Source organism: Felis catus, chromosome A2, assembly GCF_018350175.1.
Source record: "Felis catus isolate Fca126 chromosome A2, F.catus_Fca126_mat1.0, whole genome shotgun sequence".
NCBI classification, from domain to species: domain Eukaryota; kingdom Metazoa; phylum Chordata; class Mammalia; order Carnivora; family Felidae; genus Felis; species Felis catus.
This window is the reverse complement of record NC_058369.1, coordinates 127,446,351-127,471,654: the sequence shown is the minus strand read 5'-3', so window position 1 is coordinate 127,471,654 and position 25,304 is coordinate 127,446,351. Positions and strand designations below refer to the sequence as shown.

The 25,304-nt window shown below is 41.6% G+C and overlaps 1 protein-coding gene across 17 annotated transcripts in view; it reads left to right on the top strand.

Annotated features, from left to right (window-relative positions):
* The window catches only part of ELMO1 (engulfment and cell motility 1), a 732,114-nt gene that overhangs the window by 392,393 nt on the left and 314,417 nt on the right, over positions 1 to 25,304 (top strand). For 16 of the 17 annotated variants that reach the window (XM_045053264.1, XM_045053261.1, XM_045053265.1 and 13 more), the window contains 6 exons: positions 2,695 to 2,846; positions 4,990 to 5,068; positions 9,617 to 9,661; positions 10,669 to 10,719; positions 13,267 to 13,389; positions 14,817 to 14,948. In XM_045053264.1, the coding sequence (XP_044909199.1) occupies positions 2,695 to 2,846; positions 4,990 to 5,068; positions 9,617 to 9,661; positions 10,669 to 10,719; positions 13,267 to 13,389; positions 14,817 to 14,948 (582 nt within the window). The remainder of the gene's footprint in view (positions 1 to 2,694; positions 2,847 to 4,989; positions 5,069 to 9,616; positions 9,662 to 10,668; positions 10,720 to 13,266; positions 13,390 to 14,816; positions 14,949 to 25,304) is intronic. The other variant, XM_045053267.1, reaches the window with a different exon arrangement.

Here is a 25,304-nt window from a genome sequence, read left to right as displayed (position 1 = left end):
ACTTCTAACGATCTGCATGCCTGCTGTCTGCGAGGCAGAACTCAGCTAAGTGTGTTACACAGAATGCTCCTTTTGTAAGCTGCATTAGGATTGCTGAAATGATAGGTTCTATATCTCACAAAAGAGGTGAAGTATAGAAAAGATTAATTTTTAAGAATATTTTGATGAAGGTAAGGGGTTAGTTTTATGGGAGAGAAATTGATAGAAATGGCAAAGGGAAATGGAATATATATATATGGAATTCAAATATACCTGAATTAGAGCAGAGAACACAAACTCTTGTACATTTGAGCAAGCCCCCTGGGACCATGATGGCCAATAATTTGTAGGAAACTTTAAAAGAAGGTATAGTTTGTATCAGAAAATATTGAGAGTTCTGGTTGGATATTTTGAGAAAGGAAATGTCGCCAAAATGATATTTATGGAAATAGAGGATAAATGTGTATTAGAGGGGAATCTTGAACATAAAGGAAAGTGAAGATGCAGTCTTAGTAATCCAAGAATGAGTTGGCCCCTGGGCCGATGTTGTGCATGTACAACTGAATGCATATCAAAGGGGAGACATCGTAAAATGTGTTCGTAGTGATAGAAAATAGGGGACTGGAATTATAATCACTAATGATTATGGCAAACTTGGAAAAGGTGATAATTGAGAAAGGAGGATTAAGAAGACAATGAGATTGGTTTTCACACCTTTTAATTTAGGCTTTGTTGGAATATCTACTTGGAGTTATACTTTTGGATGCCAAGAATAAGCAATTAATGTACTTCATAGTAAATGCCTTTTTATTTTTCTGTCTTTGCTAGACTATAAGGTCCTCGAAATTAGAAAATCATGTGGGTTTTGCTCATTTACCTATTTCCAGATCTTAGGACAGTGTAAGCCTCTTTTATTGCACACAATCCATACTAGTACTTGAATAAGTGAGAAGAGTGTGTGGAAGCTACAAGGTAGGGGGGCAGGTATTGACAGTAGGCTCTCAGGTGGAAGCTTCTCCAGGAAGTCTTAAAGGTACATCCAAATTTACTAAATGGGGGCAAGAAAAGGAGCATGGAAGGTGGAGAGATAGTACTGAGGAAAATCAGAAGTACTGTCAACAAATTTATTTGTGAGTTCTTCATCTTTTTTTTTTTTAATTGAGTACCAGGAATTATGCTGGGATAATGGAAAATGGTTGAGGTGGTGTTGGTGAAGAAGTCAAGGAATTGACATTCTGTTTAGAGGAGGTCTAAGTGAAGTATTAAACCGTGGGCTCAGGATGAGGGTAATTGGATTTTTGTCAGAAAAAGATGGCCTTAGCTTGGTAGATTTGACAGAGTGGAGCAGACTGTGAGGATTAAGGCAAAGGCTTGCCAGGGACAGTAAACACATTGGAGAAGTTTATTAGCCATGAAAGGAGCTGAAGCAGTCTTTTGAGAATCTTAAAATTTTCATACTCTTCCTGTGCTTTATGCTATAAAATAATAGCTTTCTGGAATATAAAGCCATAATATTGCCATACTATACTTCTTCATGTCATCTATTTGCCACCCCTGAGATCCAGATGTATCTGGGGCCAGAGAGGGTATTGGCATCTGTATCCACTACCCTTACTTCCACCAGGGAGTCATTAAATAGAAACAGTGGAGACGGTAACTGTGGTTGCCATGGGCACCTTTGCATTTAATCTTGTACAAGGATGGAGAGGGGATGAGGAGAAGGGGTCAATGGGACAGCAGAAAGGAAGAAATTAGTGCCAATGGGGGGAAGCAGCAAGTGTCGATTTGTCATGGAACCAAATTATTTAGCTTTTAAGAAAGTAGTCATTATGTTGATATAATAACAGCCTTTTAGTGTGAGTTGTCAACAGACAGGAATAACTTTTAATGAGACCTCTAAAATAAAACCTTTATGGTACCCATGTGTTTGGGTTACTGTGATCCATTATTCTAACCCTTATTTCACTTCCCTCTTACATTGTGATTTATTGTGTTTGAGGCCTTAGTGATTCATTCCTTAGGGAATATATTTTAGTGCTTAAGCTATTATTTTAACTTTTAGCACTACTCATTTAAATGTTCTCCTGTTTGCTAAATTTGAGATGAAAGGAATGTATTTTAACCATAAGAAATTGGAAGAATGGGGGAAAGAGTGTTTCGTTGTTGAATAATGAGGAGCGTAGCCAGTGCCTAAGAAGTTGCCAGTTGGATTGTGTTGACAAGTGTGATTTGTGTGAATCCCTTAAGAATATAACCAGGGTCATAATATGAACATAAAAATCATGAATCGTGTGGGTGAAGGAGTAGCCTGGGAATGGAAGGAAATGGCTATTAGTATATGTTGAAATTACTGTCTCAAAGAAACACAGGAGTCCTCACAATATATGTGTTGAAATCATCTGCCTCTGAAAGCTAAAACCCAGAAGAAAAATCCCAGAAAAACCAGAAAATAATTCTTTGAAGCTGTCTCCTTTTTAAAGTTGCTTATTATTGAATTATAGAAATAAGATATAAATATTGCTTTGTAATATGTAATATGAGCAATCATTGCTGACTTGATGTGTTCCTTACTATCCTGCTATAATTCTAGATACTTTTCATCCTCTGTGTCTGGTGTTTCTTAAGTGAGCTCCTAATTTCCTTAGTTTGCTCCCTTCTGGACTTCTATGCTCTGTTTACCTCAAGTAGTCAATTGTGTCCTTCTTGGATTTTCAGATAGCAAGTTTTGTCAACAAATCGGGCATGGACATCTCAATCCTGCAACGGTCCTTGGCCATTTTGGAGTCAATGGTGCTCAATAGCCATGACCTCTACCAGAAGGTGGCTCAGGAGATCACTATTGGACAACTTATCCCACATCTTCAAGGGTAAGCATGCCACTGCCACCCCCTCCATGAGGAGGGGAAATGGTTCTGGTAGACAGCCACCATGGAGCTCTGGGAAACATTTTGGATTGGTTTGATTAAATAGGCAGAAAAGGAATCTTGATTTGACGTATAGGCACACCATGTACCAGACCCATCCCCCATCACACTGAAATGGCACAGTGACTTGCCTGTGGAGTGGAGTGGGGGCGGGGGGGGGCATGCCTGTTCCCAGTACCTGGCTCTTCATAGGCAGTCAGTTTTGATGAATGTGGTAGATACCGGTAGAATTTTACTTTTAACGAGGCCTAATAGGACAATTTGCTCTCTTGAGTTCTCAACACTATCTTTCCTTAGTCATTAAAAATAGTGTTTTCTGTGATGAGTATTTTCATTGATAATTGGGAATTTTTAAAGGTAGGCTTCTTTCTTAGGCTCAAGGTGATTACAGTGACCTTCAGTTTTGTATTTTGTAACGTATGTGTTTTATCTCTAGCGGCTTGAGCTCTGAGATGAGGCCCTGAACAGCCTGTAGGCTTTCCCTTCTCTCTACTCTTAGGTAGTTAGTAAGGTTGCCTCTGAGAAGCCCCCCTGTACAATGCTACTTTATAAATTAACCTATTTGGAGTTGCAGGTGGCAACAAACCCCCTGAGGTAGCTTACACAAGACCGGGGGTTTACTGAAAGAATACTGGTACACTTTCTAGAACCCAGGAATGACTTAAGTAGCTAAGCCTTGACAAGGATAGAAACTATGGCCTCCTCGGAGTCCTCACAACAGGTCTTTTCTCTTGTGTTTTGGTTGGCACTAAAGTGACTTGGCTCCCAGTAACTACCACCCCTGGTCTCTCAGGACACATTTGCCAGTTCTCGAGAGGAAATCTGATTGGCCTTTTGGGGTTGGGAATGCAGGCTGGAGCTGTGAGGGAATGTTCATTAGTTCTCAATATGCCAAAAATGTTACCTGTTATGTTTATAAATGTAAACTACCAAAGTGCATTAGATGTTTCTTTCATTTGGAAGGGGGGATGGTAACCAGGATGTAATAAGATTTTAAGTCGCACAAGCTATGGATTGTGGCCTCAGGGAAAATGAGCACATGATGATTGTGTGCAAAATGATGATTTTGTGCAAAACCTGTCTAGAAATAATACCAGTTTCACATTTCCCTGAATGTGAAATGCATTATTTCTATAGTCTGTGTCTTTTCTCTGAATCTCGAGGGCATACTTGAGCATTCACGGTACACTTTGCCAAAGTGGAGAGTTTCTTATTTGGCAAGTGCCATGCTGAGGATTTTATATACATGAACTAATTTTATCGTAAAAGCAATACCTTTAAGAACCTGGGTTCTCACCCAGTGTTACAGATGAGGAGACGGCGTTTTGGGGATACCCCATGAACTCTTTCAAGGCTACATGGCCAGCCTGTGGAGCACTGGGCTTTAGATTTCATCCCTCCAAGGGCCGCGTTCTCAACTTTGCTTCTCCCTAAATTATTTCTAAATGTAGCTCTCTGGCTGCTCTTTGTTTGTGCCTTGGGTCCTTCTTGTTTACTCTTTACCATGGAGCTTCCATGAGACTTTTGCTTCATTTGGAATTTGTGACTTCATTTTGGTAAAAAGAAAATCTGTAAATTAAAAAAATAAAAACCTGTTGTTTTTATTATTTAAAAAGTTTTTATTTGAAAATAGATTTTTAGAATATGTAATATCATTGCCATGGAGACAAAAGTGGTATCCTTTATAATAAGTCCAGGAGTGTAGGGACAGGCAAGTCTGGTCCCTATATACTTCATGCAGCAGACAGAAAATCACACACACACACACACACACACACACACACACACACACGGTCCCTGGGTTCATGTTTTAAGCCTAATAGAGGAGAAGGGGAGAGAGCCGGCTGACCACCTATCCCCAGGGAACAGTGTGTTGTCCAGCTAGCGATAGTAGTTGTACCCCCCACTCTCCCACTGTGTTTCCTGCCTCATGATGATGATTGAAATACATTCTCATTCAGTGACAACTGCATTTTCTAGGCCATGTCTTTCTCTCTCATCTTTTTTTGGGGAGATCACGACCCTTAAGATGGTCTGACTCAGAGGTAGCCTGTTCTGACTTTCTGTATTGTTTGTGTCTTTACAGGACAGATCAAGAAATCCAAACCTATACCATTGCAGTGATTAATGCACTTTTCCTGAAGGCTCCTGATGAGAGAAGGCAGGTAAGCTGGATTTCTTTTGTCTTAAGACTGTACCCGGGACTGGCAACTTTTGGGGCAGTGAGTGCCCTTTCCTTCCCATCCTGGGGAGTCCGTGGGCATCCCTGCTGCTCTGCAGCCCGGCTGGCCAGCCTGGGCTCGTTCACAGATCCAGTGGGCACTAGTTGGAGGTGCACAAGCCCTTGTCTGAGGAACAACACTCGGAAGGCTCTGGAGGCAGAGTCCTTTCATCAAATGAAACCCAACGTAGAAACTCAAAACATAAAGAGATGAAAGTGTTACTGCTGTGGTGGAAACAGAGGTAGAAGCCTTGAGATCTTCTGTCATGTCGTTGAATGCTTCCTAGGGCAAGGGAGGTATTTCTTCCTGCCTGCAAGCTGTTCTCCTTTGCCCATGGAGGTTTAAGATGGCAAGGACAGGAGGGAGGACACGCAGATTGCTGCTACTGGTTGAGATAACTGTTCCTATGTCTGGGGAGCTCTTTGCTCCATGACATTTCTGTTGTCCACACGTGCATGTGGCGGGGAGGACTGACTGAGCAACACATTTCCCTTCTTCTGTGCAAACAAGGGAAGGGACCCTTCGATGGACCTATGTAAAACCTGTCCTTTGATACTGTCCTTTGTCTGCAGATCTCTGGTTCTTCTGCAGTGAAGTAAAGGATCATTATAGATGGTGCTGTGGAAGAAGTAGAATTTTGCATGTCTTGGAATATAGCTTGCACCTCAAAATCCATTCCTGTTTTTTCCATCAACATAACATATATTGTGTTACCTTGGTCACAATTCACTTCATTTAAAAATGGGTTGGAAATATGAGATGTTTCCACCAATAGCAAGTATAGCGGGAGCTCTGTGACAGTTACCACTAAATTGTTTTAGCAGAACTTAGAAGCTAGCATGCTACTGGACATCATGTCAAGAATTTTAGTTTTTAATTTTATTTTTTTTCATCGCCAAGGATTTTAAACCTCAGTGACTAAATGTGAGGGTTTCTGGTTTTTCATTTAGAATCATTTGCTTATTCCTAGGGGGTTCTGTTTGCACAATGAAGGGAGTGGCTTTGTTGTTTCCTGTGTTTGGTTTGGTGCTGGAGCCGGGGGTTGCCTGCCCTCCCTAAGCCTGTGCTCCAGGCTTTTTTAAGGGGATTTTTAAGGTGGATTTTTAAGGGGAGCGTGGTCGGTGGAATCCTAGGTGGAACTGCCCTCTTAGGGTCTAAATATAAATTACTGAGCTCACGATAACCTCCAGCAGCCCAGCGAATGGCCTGACAGCTCTCACATGTGCAGTCCTGACATAGGAATTGGAAGACCTTGATCCTTCTACTGGCCAGATCAAGGACACCTGGCAAACTGGTAGCTGAGTGTGGAGTGGGGGTCAAGAAGCCTGCTGTCTGGTCTGACCTCATGGGCTTCTCCTTTTTCCTGTGGAAGAAGACGTTGGATTTGGGGAAGCAAAAACTCATGCCCACCCTAAGTGCTATGATTTCACTTGGATCCCTAGATCTAAACCTGTGTAAGATGCATACACTTTGCATCTTCCTGGTATGCCAAGGAGTACTGTTAATCTTCTCAATTTGTATCAAATGACCATGGAGAAATAGGGAATCAGTTGCCTATTGTACTGACTCCAGAGTAATGACACCAATGAAAATATAATGGAATACCAACATAATGTTAGGTTTGGATTTTGTGAATCAAATTTTATGTTTTGAAAAGTAGGCAATATGAGACTGAGATGACACGGATTGGCAATATATTGCTATAATGATAATAAATCACAAAGGATAGTCTAATAACATTACATAATTTAAGAAAACACTCCAACTAAGAAAGATAGAGTATATATAATCAAGCCAAAAATTTAGACTGTAATTTAGTCTTTGAAATAAAAACAGCGACAACATAGAAAATTAATTTTGACTTCATAAATTGTGTTGAATTTAGGATGAGTCCGTGACTATTGTTTGTCAAGAAAAGGATTATTTAGATTTTTAATTTAAAAAATGTTTTTCTCTAAAAATATAATTTCAAGTACATGACAAAAAAAGTTTGATGTTATTTCCTGAAGGTTAATGGAGCCTGTAAAGCAGAAGATCATACTAATTGGGGATATCACTTCAGTTCTATTATATATATTGTTATTGGCTTTTCTTGTGAAAAATTAAATGTTCTGTGTTTTGGGAGTAAATAGGAAAATTTACCAAAGCCTGTCATCAATGATAATATTTTGAGAATTTGCCATGTGCCAGGATCAGTGTTCAATGCTTTGTGTCTTATTTCATTGAATTCTCATGTCTTCTGAAAGCCTTATTATTGCCTCTTTACAAATGAGAGTCAGAGGGAGTAAAGAATTTGACCAATGGCTGAGGAGGTAAGAGTCACAGCTAGAATCCCAACCTTGACCTTACTCTTCTCTGCAGAGCATCCCATTGTCAGGGAGGCGTCACCCACAGAATTGTCTCCTGTTTGCCGAGAGAAGAACTCTCTGGAGCCTGAAAGACACAAGCCCATTTTCTCCCTCTAATTAGATTAAAACATAATCTAAACATTTATTTATTGGATTTATAGGAACAGCTTTGTTTGTTTGTTTTAAAGCCTTAGGACATTGGACAGATTCCACTTCAGTGAAAAAATTTTATTTATTTCAACTTCTCCTCCAGACTTTGGGCCAAACACATTGGTAGGACTCCATTAACTTGGTTTTCCTTACTTTTCAAAATGTTTAAAATGAATTCAGATGGATTTTAAACACCTCTTTTTGCTTTTACTGAGGAAAAATACCACCATGGTCAGATATTTTTACTTGTCAGGCAGACTGGAGCGATATTTTTGTTTTGTGTTCATTGAGTGGGCCTGAGAGAGTGCTGGGTTTAGAGGGGGCTGGGGCAGAACCTCCCGCTTTGCCAAGGCCCCCTGGGGGGTTTTGGGGGTGTGGGAGAAGGTGGTGGTACAGGGGAGGGGTCTCTTGCTTCCCCATGCCTTCCGGATGTGGGAGATTCTCCCTGTCTCTGCACAGGTGAAGGGAAGGGGTACTTGTGTGGGGAAGGGGGCTCTTGGGGATGGGAGCAAACGGATCCTTTTCCTTACAACTACATGCCATTATTCATGTTACCATTTTCATGGCATACATGTTGGTGAGGTCCCTTCCAGATTTCTCTATAAATATTTATGGTTTTCATAAGTACTATTTAAACAAAAACCTTTTTAAAACTTAAAAGATTTGGTGGGAAAATCAGAAAATACAGATTCAAAGGAAAAAGTTTGAATGACACCTCTAATTGCATGCCCCAAGAGAGAACTCTCGCAACCGGTCACACTTTGTGTGGCCCCTCTTCCTGCTTTCTTCTAAGCAAAGCCTCTTCTACATACATGATTTTTTTTTTCACTACATGCACTGGTTATTTTTTTAACTGCTTTTAAAAATGAAACAGGATTTTGTGAACATCTTTCCATGTTAATATACATATACCCATATTTTTTTTTATTTTTAAATTTTTTTAATGTTTATTTTTGAGAGAGAGAGATGGAGTGTGAGCAGGGGAGGGGGCAGAGAGAGAGAGAGAGAGAGGGAGTCACAGAAACTGAAGCAGGCTCCAGGCTCTGAGTGATCAGCACAGAGCCCAATGCAGGACTTGAACCCATGAGCTGCAAGATCATGACCTGAGCCAAAGTCGGATGCTTAACTGACTGAGTCACCCAGGGCCCCCCCTACATCCATATTTATATCTATCTATACTTTTATATCATCTTAACGGTATAAAATATTCTCTATGGACTCTCAAGTTTACTCAGTTTTCTTATACTGAACAACAACAACAACAACAAATCCATGTTGGAGACAAGGATTTTTTATTTTCTCCCTGACCAAGTTTCTGTTCCTTACAAGGGTAGTAGAAAACGTTCTTTCATTTCCAATCATTTATTGTCTACTTTCTGCCAGACATAGTGCTCCAGGCATGGAATACAAAGATGAAAAGGACAGTCTCGGTGCCCTTAAGGTGACCATAGGCTTACAGAAAAAGATAAATAATGTCAACAGATAATTACAACAATTGCTGTAGATACTGGAAATAAATTGTCCTTTTTAACTTATTTAAAATTTCATCAATCAATTGGCTAAAATAGAGAATTTTTTTCTTTTTTTGGGTGTGATTAGGCAGTAATTTCATTTTTATAAAAGAAAATAAATTAAAAGAACTGTAGGGTCCTTTGGGTTCTTTGTTTTTCATGTGGTCCAAGAAAAAAAAGTGGGCCTTCCTATTTGCATTAGGAAGCAAGTACTGCCTTCTGTGTGCACCATAGAAAGATAGGTTCTTTCCAGGCTGCTCTTTTACTTGTTTCTGTGTGTGTCATTGTCCTTGCTTTTTTATTCTTAAGAGATTGGAAGGTGATTTGAAACACCTCACAGTATTTATGCACTTTTCTCTGCAATGCAGTGGGTCAGCAGGGGTGTTAAACTAAAATTGTAACCTCTAACAGAGTCCTCTGAATTTCCATCCCTTCTTCTTTCCTACTTGCTTTCCTTTCTGTGGTGACGATGGCACCATTAGGTTGGTGTAGAGAGCAGTGTTGACATCCTTGATTGTCCTCTGACTGTAAGTCCCCACATTCTGTTTCTGCCCAAGCCTGCTTGCGTGTCCCCCTTGCACTTTCTCCCTGTGTTCTGGGTCCTCCTTGCTTCCTGCAAGTTTATTTTAACCTCGAATGAATTCATGGTTGTGTGTTTGAATCGTAGCTTAGTTTCTTCTCTACTCAGTTAAGAGCAGCAACCCTAAAATCCAGCCCCTCCCTGCCCAAAAAACAACACGCAGGTGTCTTCCTGAATATGAGCAGTATTTTTGTTTTTGAATGTTTGTACCATGGTTGTACCCAGCTTTATAATTTCTCCTTACTATCTGTTTCTCAATATTTAGAAAGAGTGTCCATGAATCATTTCTTTTAATAAAGTCACCTGCAATTCCTCTGTGTTAGCCAGGCAGCCCAAAGCCCAAAATACAGCTTGTAGAAATGATGCCTAGCAATGCGGAGTGTGGGCTCTAAGAGCTTCGCATTTGCTCAGATATTTGTCCTTCCCTAAAGAGCTGCTCGGTTTACTTGCATAGATTGTTTTCAAGCCCTGGGATAAGTACCACTCCCTCTTTGGTTTTGCATAGATTAAGAAGGTTTAGGTCCTTAAAATGATGGTTCTCTACTATGGGGATCTCCTTGGGGGCAGGCGTGTCTCCTAGTGAAACCTCCCTACACATGTATAGTCTAATAAAAGCTGATGAGCCTTTGGAATGGAGAGCCATTGCTCTCCTTTGGAGCATTCACTTTTAATTCAGTACTCAATTTTTCCTGGAAGGTGGAAATTCCTAAAAAAAGGAGAGGAGAAGTTTGTGGGTGCCAGATTTCCTTCCTCTGCTTTTGGACAAAGCTTTGTTATCAAAACAGAACATTCAAAAAGTCATTTGAATACCACTGCCTGTTGGTGTCTATTCCTTCATAAGAAATACTGCTGATATACAGTTAGGAAGCACACCCAGGATAAAGTCGTTTGGGGCCATGTTGAAATGGATTTTTCTAACCTAAGGTTTTATGTGGGTGTGTTTTCCTCCAACAGGAGATGGCGAATATTTTGGCTCAGAAGCAGCTTCGTTCCATCATTTTAACAGTGAGTACCTACGTGCCGTGACTTCTTTGTTGGGTGGGAATGGTTTGGTGTGTTCATATATCTCCTCTTTTGGCTTCCATTCATGGTGTGTTCTATGACTTGCTTCTGTGAGGAAGCAGTAGGAACTAGAAAGGAAGAAGTGTGGTTTTGGAACTGGAATAAACAAGGCTTTCCCACAGGAATGGCCTCCTTTGATTGTAAGGAGGAGTCTCTGGAACTGCTCTAGAAAGACATTCTGGCAGAAAGGGGTGGAAATCTCTCCCAGTGGTGCAGGTTTATTATAGTTACCATCACTCTAGCTTTACATTTAGGAAATCAGGGCTCCTTGACTTAAAAAAATCCACTTGTGTGAGCTTATACAGCTTTTAATGAGGAAGCTAGCTGGAAACCTTCTCAGACTGACAGAAGCCCTGTAATTTTGACCATCATTTTCCTGGGCCCCTTTGCAAGACACAGGCAGGAAAGACATACATGGAATCCACTTGTGAACTGCAATGCAAAAATGACCTGAAATGTCAGTGGAAAAGAAGCCCTACATGTTACGTTGTGAATGCTTCAAAATAAATCAAATAGCATGATTTCCCGAGGCCTTATCTGCTGCTTGACTTTTAACCAAAGGCTGAAAGAAACATGCATGATTGATTTCCAGCTTACGAAAGAAGCAATTTCTGTTTCTGTGATTTCAAAGAGTTCTACAAGCTCACAATTACACACACACACACACACACACACACACACACACTCCAATATAATGAGTCTTTTGAAAGTTAAAAACCTTTATGAGGGCAAACACAATAAATATTCTAGAATCCAAAGCCAATGGCAATGACTACAGTTTGTCATCAAGTTTGATTTTAAATTTCCTGGCTGACAGGATAAAAAGAAACATATGAGTATAATTTTCATTGTTTAATGAAAGAGGTACCCCAGTTCTTTGGGGATGACACACTTTTCCCCCCAGGAACTGGAATATGAAATGGGTGTTTGTTGAGTATCCTAGTAGATTCTTGGTCCAAGAATGGTCTGGTAGAGATTGCAGAGGGGGGATTCATGATATGGTTCATCTTTGTCCTGGCTCTCAGTGGAAGTGGAGGCTTCACTACCAGATGTAGTTCAGTGAAGGTGTTTGTGTGAGAGGAGGAGGGTGGAGGGACAAAGGATTGAGAAATGTTAAATTAAGGTCTTAGCCCATGGTTGTTACCTGGGTGTGGCAGTGGGGGTTAGAATGCCCAGAATTACAATGGGTGGAAGTGGCTGTGGCCTCCATGTCTGAAAGATCACTTTGCTTCAGTGGGAAATCTCCTATGAGACTTTGGTGGCTGGAAGGTCAAGGGTGGTATTCTCAGGCAAAAACTTGGAGCACAGATTCTTTTGAGTTGCTAGTAAAAAAGACGGCTATACACCTTGGATGTGAGGCACATACTATGAAGTAACATTCAGTTCTGAAAATGGAAGGGTATGGGGTCTCATTCCACCTCTCCATCTCACTGACTAGCTTCCCACCCACACAACCCCAATATTTTGGTTCAGTGACTTTTTTCTGTTCCTCATTTTTTCTCTCTGCCTCTCTTCTTTAACTGGCTATTTTGACGTGGTACTCACAGCTAGGACATGGAGTCCAATGCATGTTGGGTTTGGGGGCACCTAGAGAAAGTTCTTTCAGATGGCAAGATGTGGTTGGCTCTATCACATTCAAAACCACTGATTTGAATAGTCGTTTCACCACGATGACCGGTTGTTTGGTTGTTCGGCATTTTTAAGGCACAACCACAGTCTCTGCTGAAGAAGATACATGTTAGGCCCAAGCATTCAGTCTCCTTTCTGACCCAGCTCTGGTGGGGGCAAAGGCCTCCATATCTAGTCTCCTGCCATTCCTTTTATATTTGTTCCACTTTCACTCTCTTTCTAAGGGGAAGGGTCATTTTATTTTTCATTTAATTGTTAGTAGGCGAGTAAAGTTAAGCACATGCATTCCCTCACTGCGTTGTGGTGGTGGTGGTGGTCTCTGGATAGTTTCCACAGTGAATTAACTGCAGGCCTGACAGATACTTTGCTTTTTTGTGTTGCTTCTAAAACTTTTCCGCATTTAGAAGTGGGATGATGTGTCAGGGACCATGGTAGGGTAAAATGATGGCAAAATTGCTTACAAGATGTATGCACCATTCGCTCCTCTACTGGCCTGCAGGGGATGCGTCTGTTGCAGAAATCCAGTCTTCCTTCTCAGCTTATTTCAGTCACACCTTCTTGACTCATATTGTGGCAATGACCAGTGCATTTCTAGTGCCTTCCATTCTTCTCCCTCCCTCACACAGTAGGTCTTTTCCTGGTTTCTGGCCCAAATAGCAGGAATGTTACTGGGCTCTGGAACATAAACAAAAGCTCTGAGATCACCTCCGTGCTCCCCTTTCTTCTGAAGGGCGGTTCCACCCACCAGCCCACACTCCCTGTGCCTCCAAATGGAGAATTCTGGGGCTCTACCTGGCATAGTGATGGGGATTAATTGTTTGCTTTTTCTTTTTTAAATTTTTTTCTGAACTATCTCTACAGAATGTTATCCGAGCTCAGAGAGCCATCAACAATGAAATGGCACACCAGCTGTATGTGCTACAGGTGCTTACCTTTAACCTTCTAGAAGACAGGATGATGACCAAGATGGACCCTCAGGACCAGGTGAGTGCTCACCAGACAGCAGCAAAAGCACATAAGGGAGAGAAAGTTATTTAAAATCTTTTCTGGGGCTACTCCCAAACCAGGAATTTTTAGGTGATGATAATTCTTTTATCGTCATCTTAGAACTTGGGGGAATGCATTTAAAATTTAGGCAAATTTAGGATCAGAGAATAAAGCAAATGGATTACTTCATTATACATCGAACACACGCATATTCTTCCTTTATTGGATAAGAAAGCCTGATGTCACACAGCCACAGATCTTGGCTTTTGGTCCCAATACCTTCAATGGTAATGACTCTGGAGTCAAGTTCCCGGACAACCAGGGCCATTTGGTTGCTCTGTGTGATACTGACCCTGCAGGTTGAGGAAGTGATTTCCATTCTCCTGTCGTCATTACCGAAGGTGGGGGTCCCAGGTGACACCTGATTTCTGGGCTTGCGTTTTTGTTGGTTGGCTGCTTGTTATAATTCTCTCAAGGTCTCTGGTTGTTGTGTGTGAGAGGTTATGTCTCCATCCAGAAGGCTTTTGGGGAACTTTACTGTGTGAGGGCAGAGTGAGAGGAAACAGCTGGGAATCCTGCTGTAGCACATTTTCAACTTAAACAGCGCTGCAGCTTTGGAAAGGAAAACACTCATTATTGGCACGTGAGGGCCTGATCTATTGCAGATGTGAACTGCACATGTGAAGTGTGTAACAGCCACGGCACTTCGTTCATGGCACGAGGCCATGCGATTAAGAATGATGGAGAGGCTTTGAGAGGCTGTCCGCCATGCCCTGGACTTTTGGCAAGGCCAAGTGTAATCATCCCAGAGAGATGAGACTGTCATCTTACCACTTCTAGTGATGGAAGGCCATGCATCTTAATGTGGAACAGCCCTCCCTGTTTGGAAATGCTTCCTTTTATTTATTTAAAACATACATTTTTCTCTTATCATGGTAAAATACACATAACAAGAAAGTTAACCATTTTAGCCATTTTGAAGGGTTTGTTTCCATGAAGTCACTTCTTAGTGGAGTCTGGGACCCCTTGTCACTTGAATGCTGTTCATAAACCTCTGTGCCTCTCACTTTGTTTCAAACAGTGCGGAAGTCCCAGGTTCTTGAACTTGGCTTGTATGAACCCAAGCCTTCCATCATACTTGGGGCTCCATTTAGAACTTGACTAGGCAATTGACACCAGTATTCCAAGTGACTTGGCCATGAGGATAATCGTGGAGGGTTGCCAGGGCTGACCAGCAGGGAGAGTGGCAGGGGGGACTATGCAGAGCCCTAACTTAGAACATTGGTTGTCTTTTATCTGTTTTTCTTTTGCCTGAAAGCAGTGATTCATTTAGACCCTGGGGAAAGAGGGAGTGTATGTAATGTCACACAATGAAAGCAGCTCTTCCCTCCCCCTCCTTTTTTTTTTCTCCCTAACGCCTTCAGGCTCAGAGGGACATCATATTTGAACTTCGAAGAATTGCTTTTGATGCAGAGTCTGAACCTAATAACAGCAGTGGCAGCATGGAGAAACGCAAGTCCATGTACACACGGGATTATAAAAAACTTGGCTTCATTGTAAGTAAGCTGTCTCCAGTAAGTGCTCTCCTTCCAACATCAGGGGCCTGACCCCAGCCACACAACTGATGGCTCCTCCGAGCGTGTGGTCCTCTTGCGCCTCACAGAATAGTTTCCATATTTTCCAGATGTTTAGCTGTTTAAACAGGATCACATGAAAATCTCTTCTGGCTGCAGTGAAGCGGAATAACTTGCACAAGTGTGACTAATACTGAGTTTGTTTATTCGGTTCTGATTAAGTGTAGTTAGCCCGGGATGCATCTAGACTTCATTAAATCTACTTCACAAGATGCTTAAGGTTCTATTCGAATTAAATGGGCAATGGCAACTGTGGGATGGATTTTATTATTGGGTTAGTGATTGGATTACTTACATACATGGATTTTGTATCAAAGTCAAATTGGGAGGCTCCTGACATGTATTCACGGTCAGATTTATGTGATTTATATTTTCCTAAAAGTTTTGCCTTGCTATGGGCACTTGCTATGGGCTCCTAGATTTTCTTTTTTTCAGTTTACAGATCAGAACACAGCTTGTCTGGAATATAATCTGTTGTTTTTGTTTCAACTTGGATTCCTTTCTTGCCTTTATCATCATTGCATTTCTCCTCTGACTTTGAGCTAATTAATCTCAAATTCTCCAGCTATAAAATTAGGTCTCCATTTTAGCCTCCATTGTAAATGGCAAAAAGTGAGATTTTGGCTTCAGGGATTAGAAATCACCAGGAATTGCTTTATATTACCGGATACACTCTCCTTTAATACACACACGCGCACACACACACGCACAAATATTAATATTTATATACATCAGTATCCTGCTGTATATGGTATTTGGGAAACCTTGCCTTTCATGGGCATTGTCTTTGCAAATATTTCCACGTGAGTTTACTTGTATTGTTTTCCATTACTGAAGACTTTTTCATTGTTTGGATGGACTACACTTTATTTAATCAAACCCTTTTACTGAGCATTTCAATGTTTTGAAATTACCAATAAGTCTACAATTAACATCTTTGCCGCCCATTAGTTATTCACATCCATGATCAAGTTATTCAGATAAATTTGTGGGACTGTCATTTCTTTGGCATATATTTTTAAGGTTGTTGTTATTACCAAATGGCTTTCCTTTCCACAAACACTGAGTCATTTCCACTTTAATCCAATGGATCGGAGTGACTATTTTTTTAAACTTTTCTAATGTTTCCTAAACTAAAAAAATCTGATAAGTTATTGTTTTTATAGTGATAGTCTTAATATATGTTTTCTAATAAGTATACTTGTCAAACATATTGTTGCTTTGCAACTTACTGTACAGAGGTACTGTGACATCATTTTACCTCATCATATCTCATATTTTTTAATGTATATTTATTCATTTTGTGAGAGAGTGTGCCACTATGGAGGAGCAGAGAGAAAGGAAGAGAGAGAATCCCAAGCAGGCTCCATGCTGTCAGCACAGAGCCCGACACGGGGCTTAAACCCACAAACCGTGAGATCATGACCTGCGCCGAAATCAAGAGTCAGACGCTCAACTGACTGAGCCACCAGGCTCTCCCATATCTCATATTTTGACTGACACTACATTTGATTTTATAGTTGAATCTGTTTTTTAAAATCTTAGCAAAAAGTTTCGTGGCTGAAGGACCATGTGAGATTTCCCTGTACTTGCTGTGTATCGATGGTCAAGGCTTGTAGGTGACCCCAGCCCTGCTCTCATGCATCTGTGCATTGGCAGAGCCTATTTATCAGGGATATGGCTGAGGGAATGTGGATGGGGCTCACGTTCTCTTTCCCCACCCAGTTCTTTATAGGTTTTACTTTTGCATGTTGAACGAGGTCTATCCAAATCACCAGGGAAGCTTTGGAAAGTCACCCAATCTCCTACCCTCAAATCATATCAAAATAGCTTGGGAAGAGATCAAGGCATGTGTATTTCAAAATACCCCCAGCTGATTCTGACATCTTGTCCTGGTGGAGAGCCTGGGTGTAGGGTTTGCCTGAGTTGCTACTGTTTCGTGGTCTTCCTCCACTATTGCCTGGATTTCCAGTGCATTTGAACTATGCAGAAAATACACAACGCTAGTTGTTTCTACATGCTGCCACCCAGGACTCATTGTGTCTCCGCCCCAGGTCCTAGTGGTTTTTGTCAGGGGGAATTTGGATCCCAGAATGCACAGGGTCATTTCTTCTTCTGGTCATGTGTGTGAAGGACAGAGAAGAGAGGGAAGTCAGGGGAAGAATACTTACCAGGACTTGGGTTATTACAGGTTCTTAGGGTTATGACAGATCTCTAGGAAGGGTATATATAATGGGTGTGGGACGTATGAAACATCTCCCTTTTTATTTTCGTGTTCTGGTCCTATGTGAAATAATCAGAGTATTTCATGAGCCAAACTCTGAGTAACTTTTCTCAATGTAGCTCCATCTGTGTTAACATGATGTTAATTCCTTCCACAGTTTAGTATTAGGGTATATCTGTCTTAGTTTTCAGTGTCTGCTGAATGTTCTGCTTCAAGTACTTTGGGAAAAACAATGTGTTTTTTTCACTTAAAATTAATCTGATGTGGTTTTAAGGCTTTAGCTCTTATGTGGCCTCCTTTCAAAGGACTTGAAAAGTCATTTTAGAAAAAGCAGAGACCTGGAACATAGAATAACCAAAAGAGAGTGTTGGTTTTCTTTATTTTTCCGTGATTCTTTTTTTGGTTTTCAATTTTAGTCCTTCCCCTGAAACTTCTTCTAGGCCACTATCGTGCATAAGAGAGTTGAGAAATTGGAAAGACGAGTTAGTAATGATTTCTAATGGTGGAAATTTTCCAACAGCTTTGACAAGCAGAGATTTTCAGTTTCGAAGGCCAGTCCGCCAGAAACAGACAAGCCTCAGTAAATGGAATCATGCGCTCATTGCGCCACCTAGAGACCGTCGTGCAAAAATGCTGGCGGGACACAAGTGGCCATAAAATCTCTAGGTGCTGTAAGCTGTCTTGATGCACAATTCTCTCTGTGCTTCTGAAAGAGGAATAGTCTTGCCCATTCCCTTAGTGAACTCCTTACTGTCTCCTCCTTTAGGAGCACTTGAGATTTGGACAATCTTTTGGATCTCTTTGAGGAAGAATTTCCATTCATAAGATAAAGATTGTTGTTTCTCATTTCACATCTCCTAAGGAGGCAATGCCTAGGAAGTGTTAAATGACAAGTTTTTGGAGTTCAGTGGGCCTAGATTTTAATTCCATATTTCCTAATTACAAGCCATTGGACCAGTGGGCCCGTTATTTTCACCTCTTCGGCCATCAGTTTCCTCAACCATGCAGCTACTGTTCTATTTCAAGGTTGTTGGAAGGCCATTAAAGATCATCTGTTAGTGAGTGGCCCAGCACGTGGAACGGAGGATGTGCCCAGCAAATACCACTTCCCTTCCTTGCTTTGTGGAGAGCACATGTCATGGAAATCACAGGCAGCTTGTTCAGTTTTCCAAAGCAGGAGGGGCAGTTGCTCCCACAAGGCAAGCAGAACAGTTGTTAAAGGATAATAAAGCACAACACCTTTGAGAAGGCGGATGGCCTTACGTCTCTTCTCAGCACAGCATCCCGACAGAGCAGGTTTTTCTGATGAAATAATTCTGAAATCTCAATTTAAAGTGGCTAAATGGCGTGTATGGCTAGTCATAACACACAAAAGCATCTGCTTCTAAAACAAAGCTGCTTAATCTTCTAAGATCTCTCAGTTCATGATTCTCTAGTTTCCAAGTAGACATGCCTTTGCACGTCCCTGGGTGGGAGGAGGGTCAGGGTTACTGGAACTAAGAAGGGAAGGGCACATGTATTTCTCAAGGTGATGGAAGGCAGATTCTATTTAGAATGACTTTATCTTGAAAACTGGGGAAATGCCTGCTAACAAACTGTACCTTGTTGGTTATAATGGTCAAGAACTGTGTCAAATGGTATTCATACTCTGTGAAGAGTTGTGTTCCTGGCTAGAAACCCTTCAGATGTTGAATTGGTAGCTTCTCTGCTTAAGATTTTTACCTTTGTCCAGTTTGTGGGACAGTCATTAAAAAGGACATATTTGTAGTTCATCTTTCTTTCTTTCTCTTTTTTTCTTTCTTTCTTTTGTTCTTTCTTTCTTTCTTTCTTTTGAGACAGAGAGAGTGTGCATGTGAGTGAGGGGGGAGAGAGAGAGACAGACAGACAGAGAAGTGGGGCTCATCTGGGGCTTGTGTTTTACCTGAAGCGGGGCTTGTACTCACCCAATGTGGTACTTGAACTCACAAACTGTGAGATCATGACCTGAGCCAAGGTCAGATGCTTAGGGACTGAGCTACCCAGGCTCCCTGTAGTTCATTTTTCTGATCTCTCTTGAACTAAGGCAGGTGTTGAAGTTGGACAAGGCTGTTTTTTTTTTTCTAGATGCCCCCATTCTCCCATTCCTTTAGTTTGGAACCAAAATAAACTCATTTTTAAAAGAAACTGTTTCTGAACAATATAATGTTTTTAATATGAAAAGTTTTGATAAATATTTCCCTTTCCCTTAACATTTTCAGATTGTCTTAAGAGAAAGAAGTGACTAAGATGTAAAAGTGGAAAATGGCATTGAGAAAAATATTATTTCAGAATTAAGATTCTCTTTTATTTATTAAAAAAATGTTTAATGTTTACTTATTTTGAGAGAGAGACAAGAGCGAGCAGGGGAGGGGCAGAGAGAGAGGAAGACACAGAATCAGAAGCAGGCTCCAGGCTCTGAGCTGTCAGCACAGAGCTTGACGCAGGGTTCGAACTCACAGACCATGAGATCATGACCTGAGCCAAAGTCAGACGCTTAATGGACTGAGCCTCCCAGGTGCCCCAAGATTCTCTTTTAAAATGTAGGTTTGATCGCGTTCAGGTTTGCTGAGGCCAGCACCTCACCTAGAGATGATGGTTGTTGAAAAGATACTGTATTACTCGTTGTTATCAAGAGAGGGAACATGTCACCCCACACAGGACCATGTGGGAAAGCACTGGTGGTGGTCAGGAGGTAGAGGGAGTGAGGGGAAAACATGGACAAGAGCCTTTGTTGTGGTTTCCATGAAAAAAGTCAAGGCAAGATAAGTGTAAGCAGGTTTGAATAATCTCCTAGAGATCGCCCTTAGTTGCCTGTTACCTGGCCCTGTGATTAGGGCAGGGGCATAGTGGCCCTGAGTGCAAAACCCTAATGAAGGAGATCCCTTGGGGTTTGGGATCTGGATTGGCTAGTTTGCATATAGAGGGCATGCTTCCTGTCTGTAGGAATCAGCTAACCCTGGGAAGGGCAGTTCCTCCTCTCCTGGCAAGGATCTAAGATATCAAAGGATCAGAGAATATAAAAAAAAAAAAATTTAAATGGTTAATACAGATTCATGTTAAAAATTTTAGAGGATTTTCTACTTCCAAATGATAGAAGAAAATTATACATCGTTACACAAGTATAATCATATGCAATTGCATATGCAGGGCTTGGTGTCATTTTAATACATTTTTTCTCAAATACAGATGGCAGGGAATAAAGTGAGATGGGTCTTTATCCATGGCTTCCTCCACCTCCGTCCCTGTCCCTGTTTCCCTGTCACAAGAGGAAGCCTCCTGGTCTAAATGCTGCTAGAATTTAACCATAACTGTAGCATGACATCAGGATTAAACTTGGGTCTGAATTCAGGCTGCCCAGGGCTGATTCCTGACTCCCCTGATCACAGGCTGAGTGATGTGGGCAGATAACTTGACATTTTCATGTCTTAGTTTTCTCATCTTAAATCTGGAGTATAAGAGTTGTCTCTATCAATAGATTTGTGTGAATTAAATTAGTAGATACTTGTAAATCACACCAAATAGTGCATGGCGCTTATTAAACAGACTATGAATTTAGATGCAGTTATGCCGATGTTACAATTACTATTGGTATTATTATTGAGGATGAGGGATGGGAGAGTCATAAGTTGTCCCAGGAGGATAGTGAAAAAATGCATGGTTCAAAATAAAAGTTACTGATGGAAGAACAATGTGTGCCTGGGAAACTGCAAGCATGTGTCATGGGCTGACATTTTAGCTTGCATGCAGAGAGAAGTCAAATTGACTTTGCAAGAGAGAACAGATTATAGAGAATTTTAAATTCAAAGGGGTTTGAAATAGTCCTCATTGTTCACGGATTCCATATTTGCAACTCCAACTATTCACTAGAATTTATTTGTAACCCCCAAATCAATACTCCTGCTTTCACAGTCATTTGCAGACATGAGGTCAAACAAGGGGGGGATGCTCCACCTTCTTGTTTTGGCTACAATACTTTAAATGGGAGTCCTTTTCATAGTCTGGCCAAGGCCTCAATTTTTGAAACTTGTGTTTTATGTTGGTGATATTGCTATTTAAAGTGGTCCCCAAGCGTCGTGATGCTGGGTTTTGTAAGTGCACAGAGTTGTGCACTTCCCCCTTATGGGGGAAATGTGTGTGCTAGATAAACTCAGGTCAGGCCGATGTTCCAGTGTTGTTGCCGTGAGTTCATTGTTAATGAACCAACAATATGTATTAATTAAGTTGTCTTAAAAAATACATAAGACAAGGTTATGTATCGATTGGTTGGCAAAAATCATGTGACCAGAGACTGGAAATAGCCTAACACTGTATTTCCCCTAGGAAGCAATGGTTCAGTATTTGTTATATCCGGATTTTCCATGATGTCATAGAACATGGCTACAGGAAATAAGGAGAATCGAATGCACTACCAGTGCCTGGGGAGCTTTCAGTCAGGGGTAAGCCCTGGAGAGGAGGACCTCAGGCAGTCTCAGGCTCAGTCCCCTCCCAGCCCGTGCCTGTGCATGATAAGTGGGGAAGAGAAAGCCCACCGTCCACTAGCTGACAGGCGTGTGAGGTGTAACAATGTCTTCCCAACACTTGGTGCACTGCTCAGGAGACATGGCAGACATTGATGCATTTGTTTGGAGTCAGAAGCTTCCTAGAAACTGCTGCTGTACAAAAATACCATGTTCTTGAGATCAGGGGAATTTTCATTCCACAATCACCGTACATAGAGGAGAACCCTGCCTATGGGAGACTTGGCTTCTATTTCTGCATCATTCCTGACAGGACTTTCTCATAAGGTTTTGTCGCTGAGAATGTGATTTGGTTCCTTAGAGCACAGAGACAATAAGAATCCAGAATACATTTGTGGGAATTGCAGAATGTAAATTTTGACGTGTACCTAAGTTTGTGATTCTCCTCATCTCTCCCCCCACCTTTGCAACTCTGGTAACTACAAGGTGAAGCAGCTTTTTGTAAAGTCACATTTTCCCGTATGAATGATTTGACAATTAGGATAGAGTTCCTAGCCGAACACTTTTCTTTCAAGTAGTTAAATATGTGACCCATAAACAATAGGTCAGAAAAGCAAAAGGGACAACTAGTATTTTTCTGAATTGTCATTTATTGAAATTCTGCAAGTTTTAGCTATTCAGAATCCGGGAGGTCCCTGTGTGGGCTGGGGTGCTCTTCCAGGAAGCTCTGGCCAATCCTTTCCAGTCCATCCAGCCCCAGACCATCCCTTCCACTTGAGAGACCCCTGGGGGATGTTAGTTGAGGGCCTACCAGTGACTGAGACACTGCCATGGTTCAGTCTTAGTGAATTTGCAGGCAGGCACTGTGTGTGCCCGTTCCTTGGAAGCAAGTCTTCTATATTCTGCCTCGTGGGCACTACGATCTGGTCCCTTCTGGTCACACACCCCTTTTCCCTATCTGAAATGCAGCAAAGCCCCAGTCCTAATCATTTGCACTTTTTAAAAAAAATTTTTTTTTAAATGTTTATTTATTTATTTTTCCAATATATGAAATTTATTGTCAAATTAGTTTCCATACAACACCCAGTGCTCATCCCAAATCATTTGCACTTTTGCTAGTGTAACCAACCGGGGAGATTCCGGTTATTATGAAGCTGGAGCAGAATCAGCCACCAGGTGGCGCAAAATCACAGCCATCGATTCCCAACCAGAATCCCCACCCTCATCCTGCTTCTAAACTTGGACAAACAGCCACTGGGACACCCAGTGACATTGCAGCTCTGCTTATCAGCCTGCAGAGGATGAAGTTGTAGGACCAAGACACGAGCCTTAGGATTTGGGGGGGGGCTCTCTTTAGCCTTCACTGGGGACTTTCGGGGGTAGGAACACCCTAAGATGCCCAGCTGGCCTCTCTATTAATTGAGATTTGTCTGTTGTTTGTGGCAGATGAGCTTTTCTCCGGTATCCACATATCCTGACTCTCATTCTCAATTATTTTTTCCTCATGCTGTCATGGGGGCCTTTTATATGAGGTATAATGGTCTGTACATCTAGTATTATCTTCTGTCTTAACATGGACATGCAGGAAAGAATGCACTGGAAATGGAAAAGCTAAATGCATATGGACTGTAGAAACAATAGTAATAATGTATTTTGAGGTTAAAAACACCCATAATCAAAACATGACAGCAGTAACATGGAAGGGGTAGGGACGATTGGTGGAGTCCCAGGGAACCAGCATTATTGGGATGGGGCGCAGAGCTGTGTAGGGAACTCTGAGCTGATTCTTAATATATATTTCTCAGGTAAATAGAATTTATAGAATCATTTTTCAACTTTTTAAGTAGCCACTTCCTGAGTTGTATGTTCAGAGATGTTGTTGAGACTTTGGCCTTGATGATAGGGACTACTTGAGCCTCTTGGACATTTTTGGAATTTATCTCTGTCTGTGCCTTCCTCACTCCCAACAAATAGCAAGGTGGGGTGGTGGGGGGGGGTGGGGTTCTGAAAGGAAAGCAGCCAAATGAGGGCATTCTATGAGGCTGCCAACAGTTGAGGCAAACGTTGCAGGCAGCTATGTTGTTCACTTTCTTGATTGGTGAGTGGGAGTCATGTCTTTCCAAGGGACTCCTTCCTTACAGATGAAGAGAAGACCACCAGTGTCTTGTCCTTACATGTCCAGGTTCTGTGGTTCTTTCATGAATGTTCCTGGTTACATGATACATAACATGGCACACACTGCCTTCACATTTGGTTTTAAGTGCAGAGACTATAGCTTTGTTGAAGTTCTAATTATACATGTAGAAGAGGGAAAGTTAGCTCTGGAAAGATCTCTGGCAGAACCCAGGGAGATCAGATATCGGGTTGTATTTGCCATCAGTGAACCCAGCAGAGCAGACCACTGGGACAGAGAGTCCTGTGAAGTAGGTTCTTCAGGTTGGTGCAGCCTCATATGGCCACCTCTATCCCAGGTTAGTGTCATCACTCTTCCTAGTGATGGAGAGAGACATCAAGAAGTTCCATGTGGAATACTTACAGATCTTTTCTTCCCTGATCTTGCTTTGCTGTCTGGCTGGATTGGGGAAGTTAAAATTGGCCCAGTGTGGCTTACAGGGGCAGCCCCAGCATGTGCTCTCACTGTGGGAGGTAGAGGGTGGGCCCCCTTTTCCTTTGCCCATCTCTTGCCTTAAGGCATATGTTGTCCCCGCCATTTCCATCAGGTCAGTGATTTATGTATGTGCCATGTTATTCCCCTTGGCCCCACCTTAGCGGGGGGCAGGAGCTTGGAGGGGCAGATAATCTCCTCTCAGAATCAGCCCCAAAACATCTGGCATTTACCTGCTATGGATGCCCCCTGGAGGTGGTGAAAAGTACATCGGTCCTTACTCCCTGACCAGGGACACATAAATAATTATACTTGTGAAATTTTTTGATATTTTTTTTAATTTTTCTTTTTAATTTTTTATCTTAAGTAGGCTCCGCACCCAACTTGGGGCTTGAGTTCGCGACCTTGAGATCAAGAGTTGCATGCTTCACTGACTGAGCCAGCCAGGCACCCCACGTTTTGATATTTTTAAAGGAAATATTTTAAAAGAGAACTTTTTCATTGTAATAACAATATTTGAGCTTCATCTTCCTCTTCTGTTTTTTACTATAATTTATTTTAACTCTACTCAAAAATTTTCAGGGATGACTACTGAAAACTGAGTGAGGAAGACAGGTTTCCGGATCCTTTCCTGTTGAGCACCCATTGTTGTACCAGAGGAGGGCCATTTAGATCTCTTGTTAGAGCTGGATCTGTTTTCTGTCACTAGGGGGCGCTCCTAACAAAGGCATGTGTATTAGTTGCTATTCAGGCTGAAGATGTCTTTACAAAGAGCCACTCAGATGTGCTTGAGAAGGCGGAGTACTTAGTGGGGTAATTTTAGGAAAGGTTCACAAGAACCCCTGCCCCAGTCAAGACCTTTCACATTCCATTTTTAGTTTAAAACCCACAAGAGCTTTGTCCTCTTTTAAACATGGCTGTGGCAGAAGGCGGCAACTTATTGAACAGTGTTAGTCATTAACCTCTTAGCATAT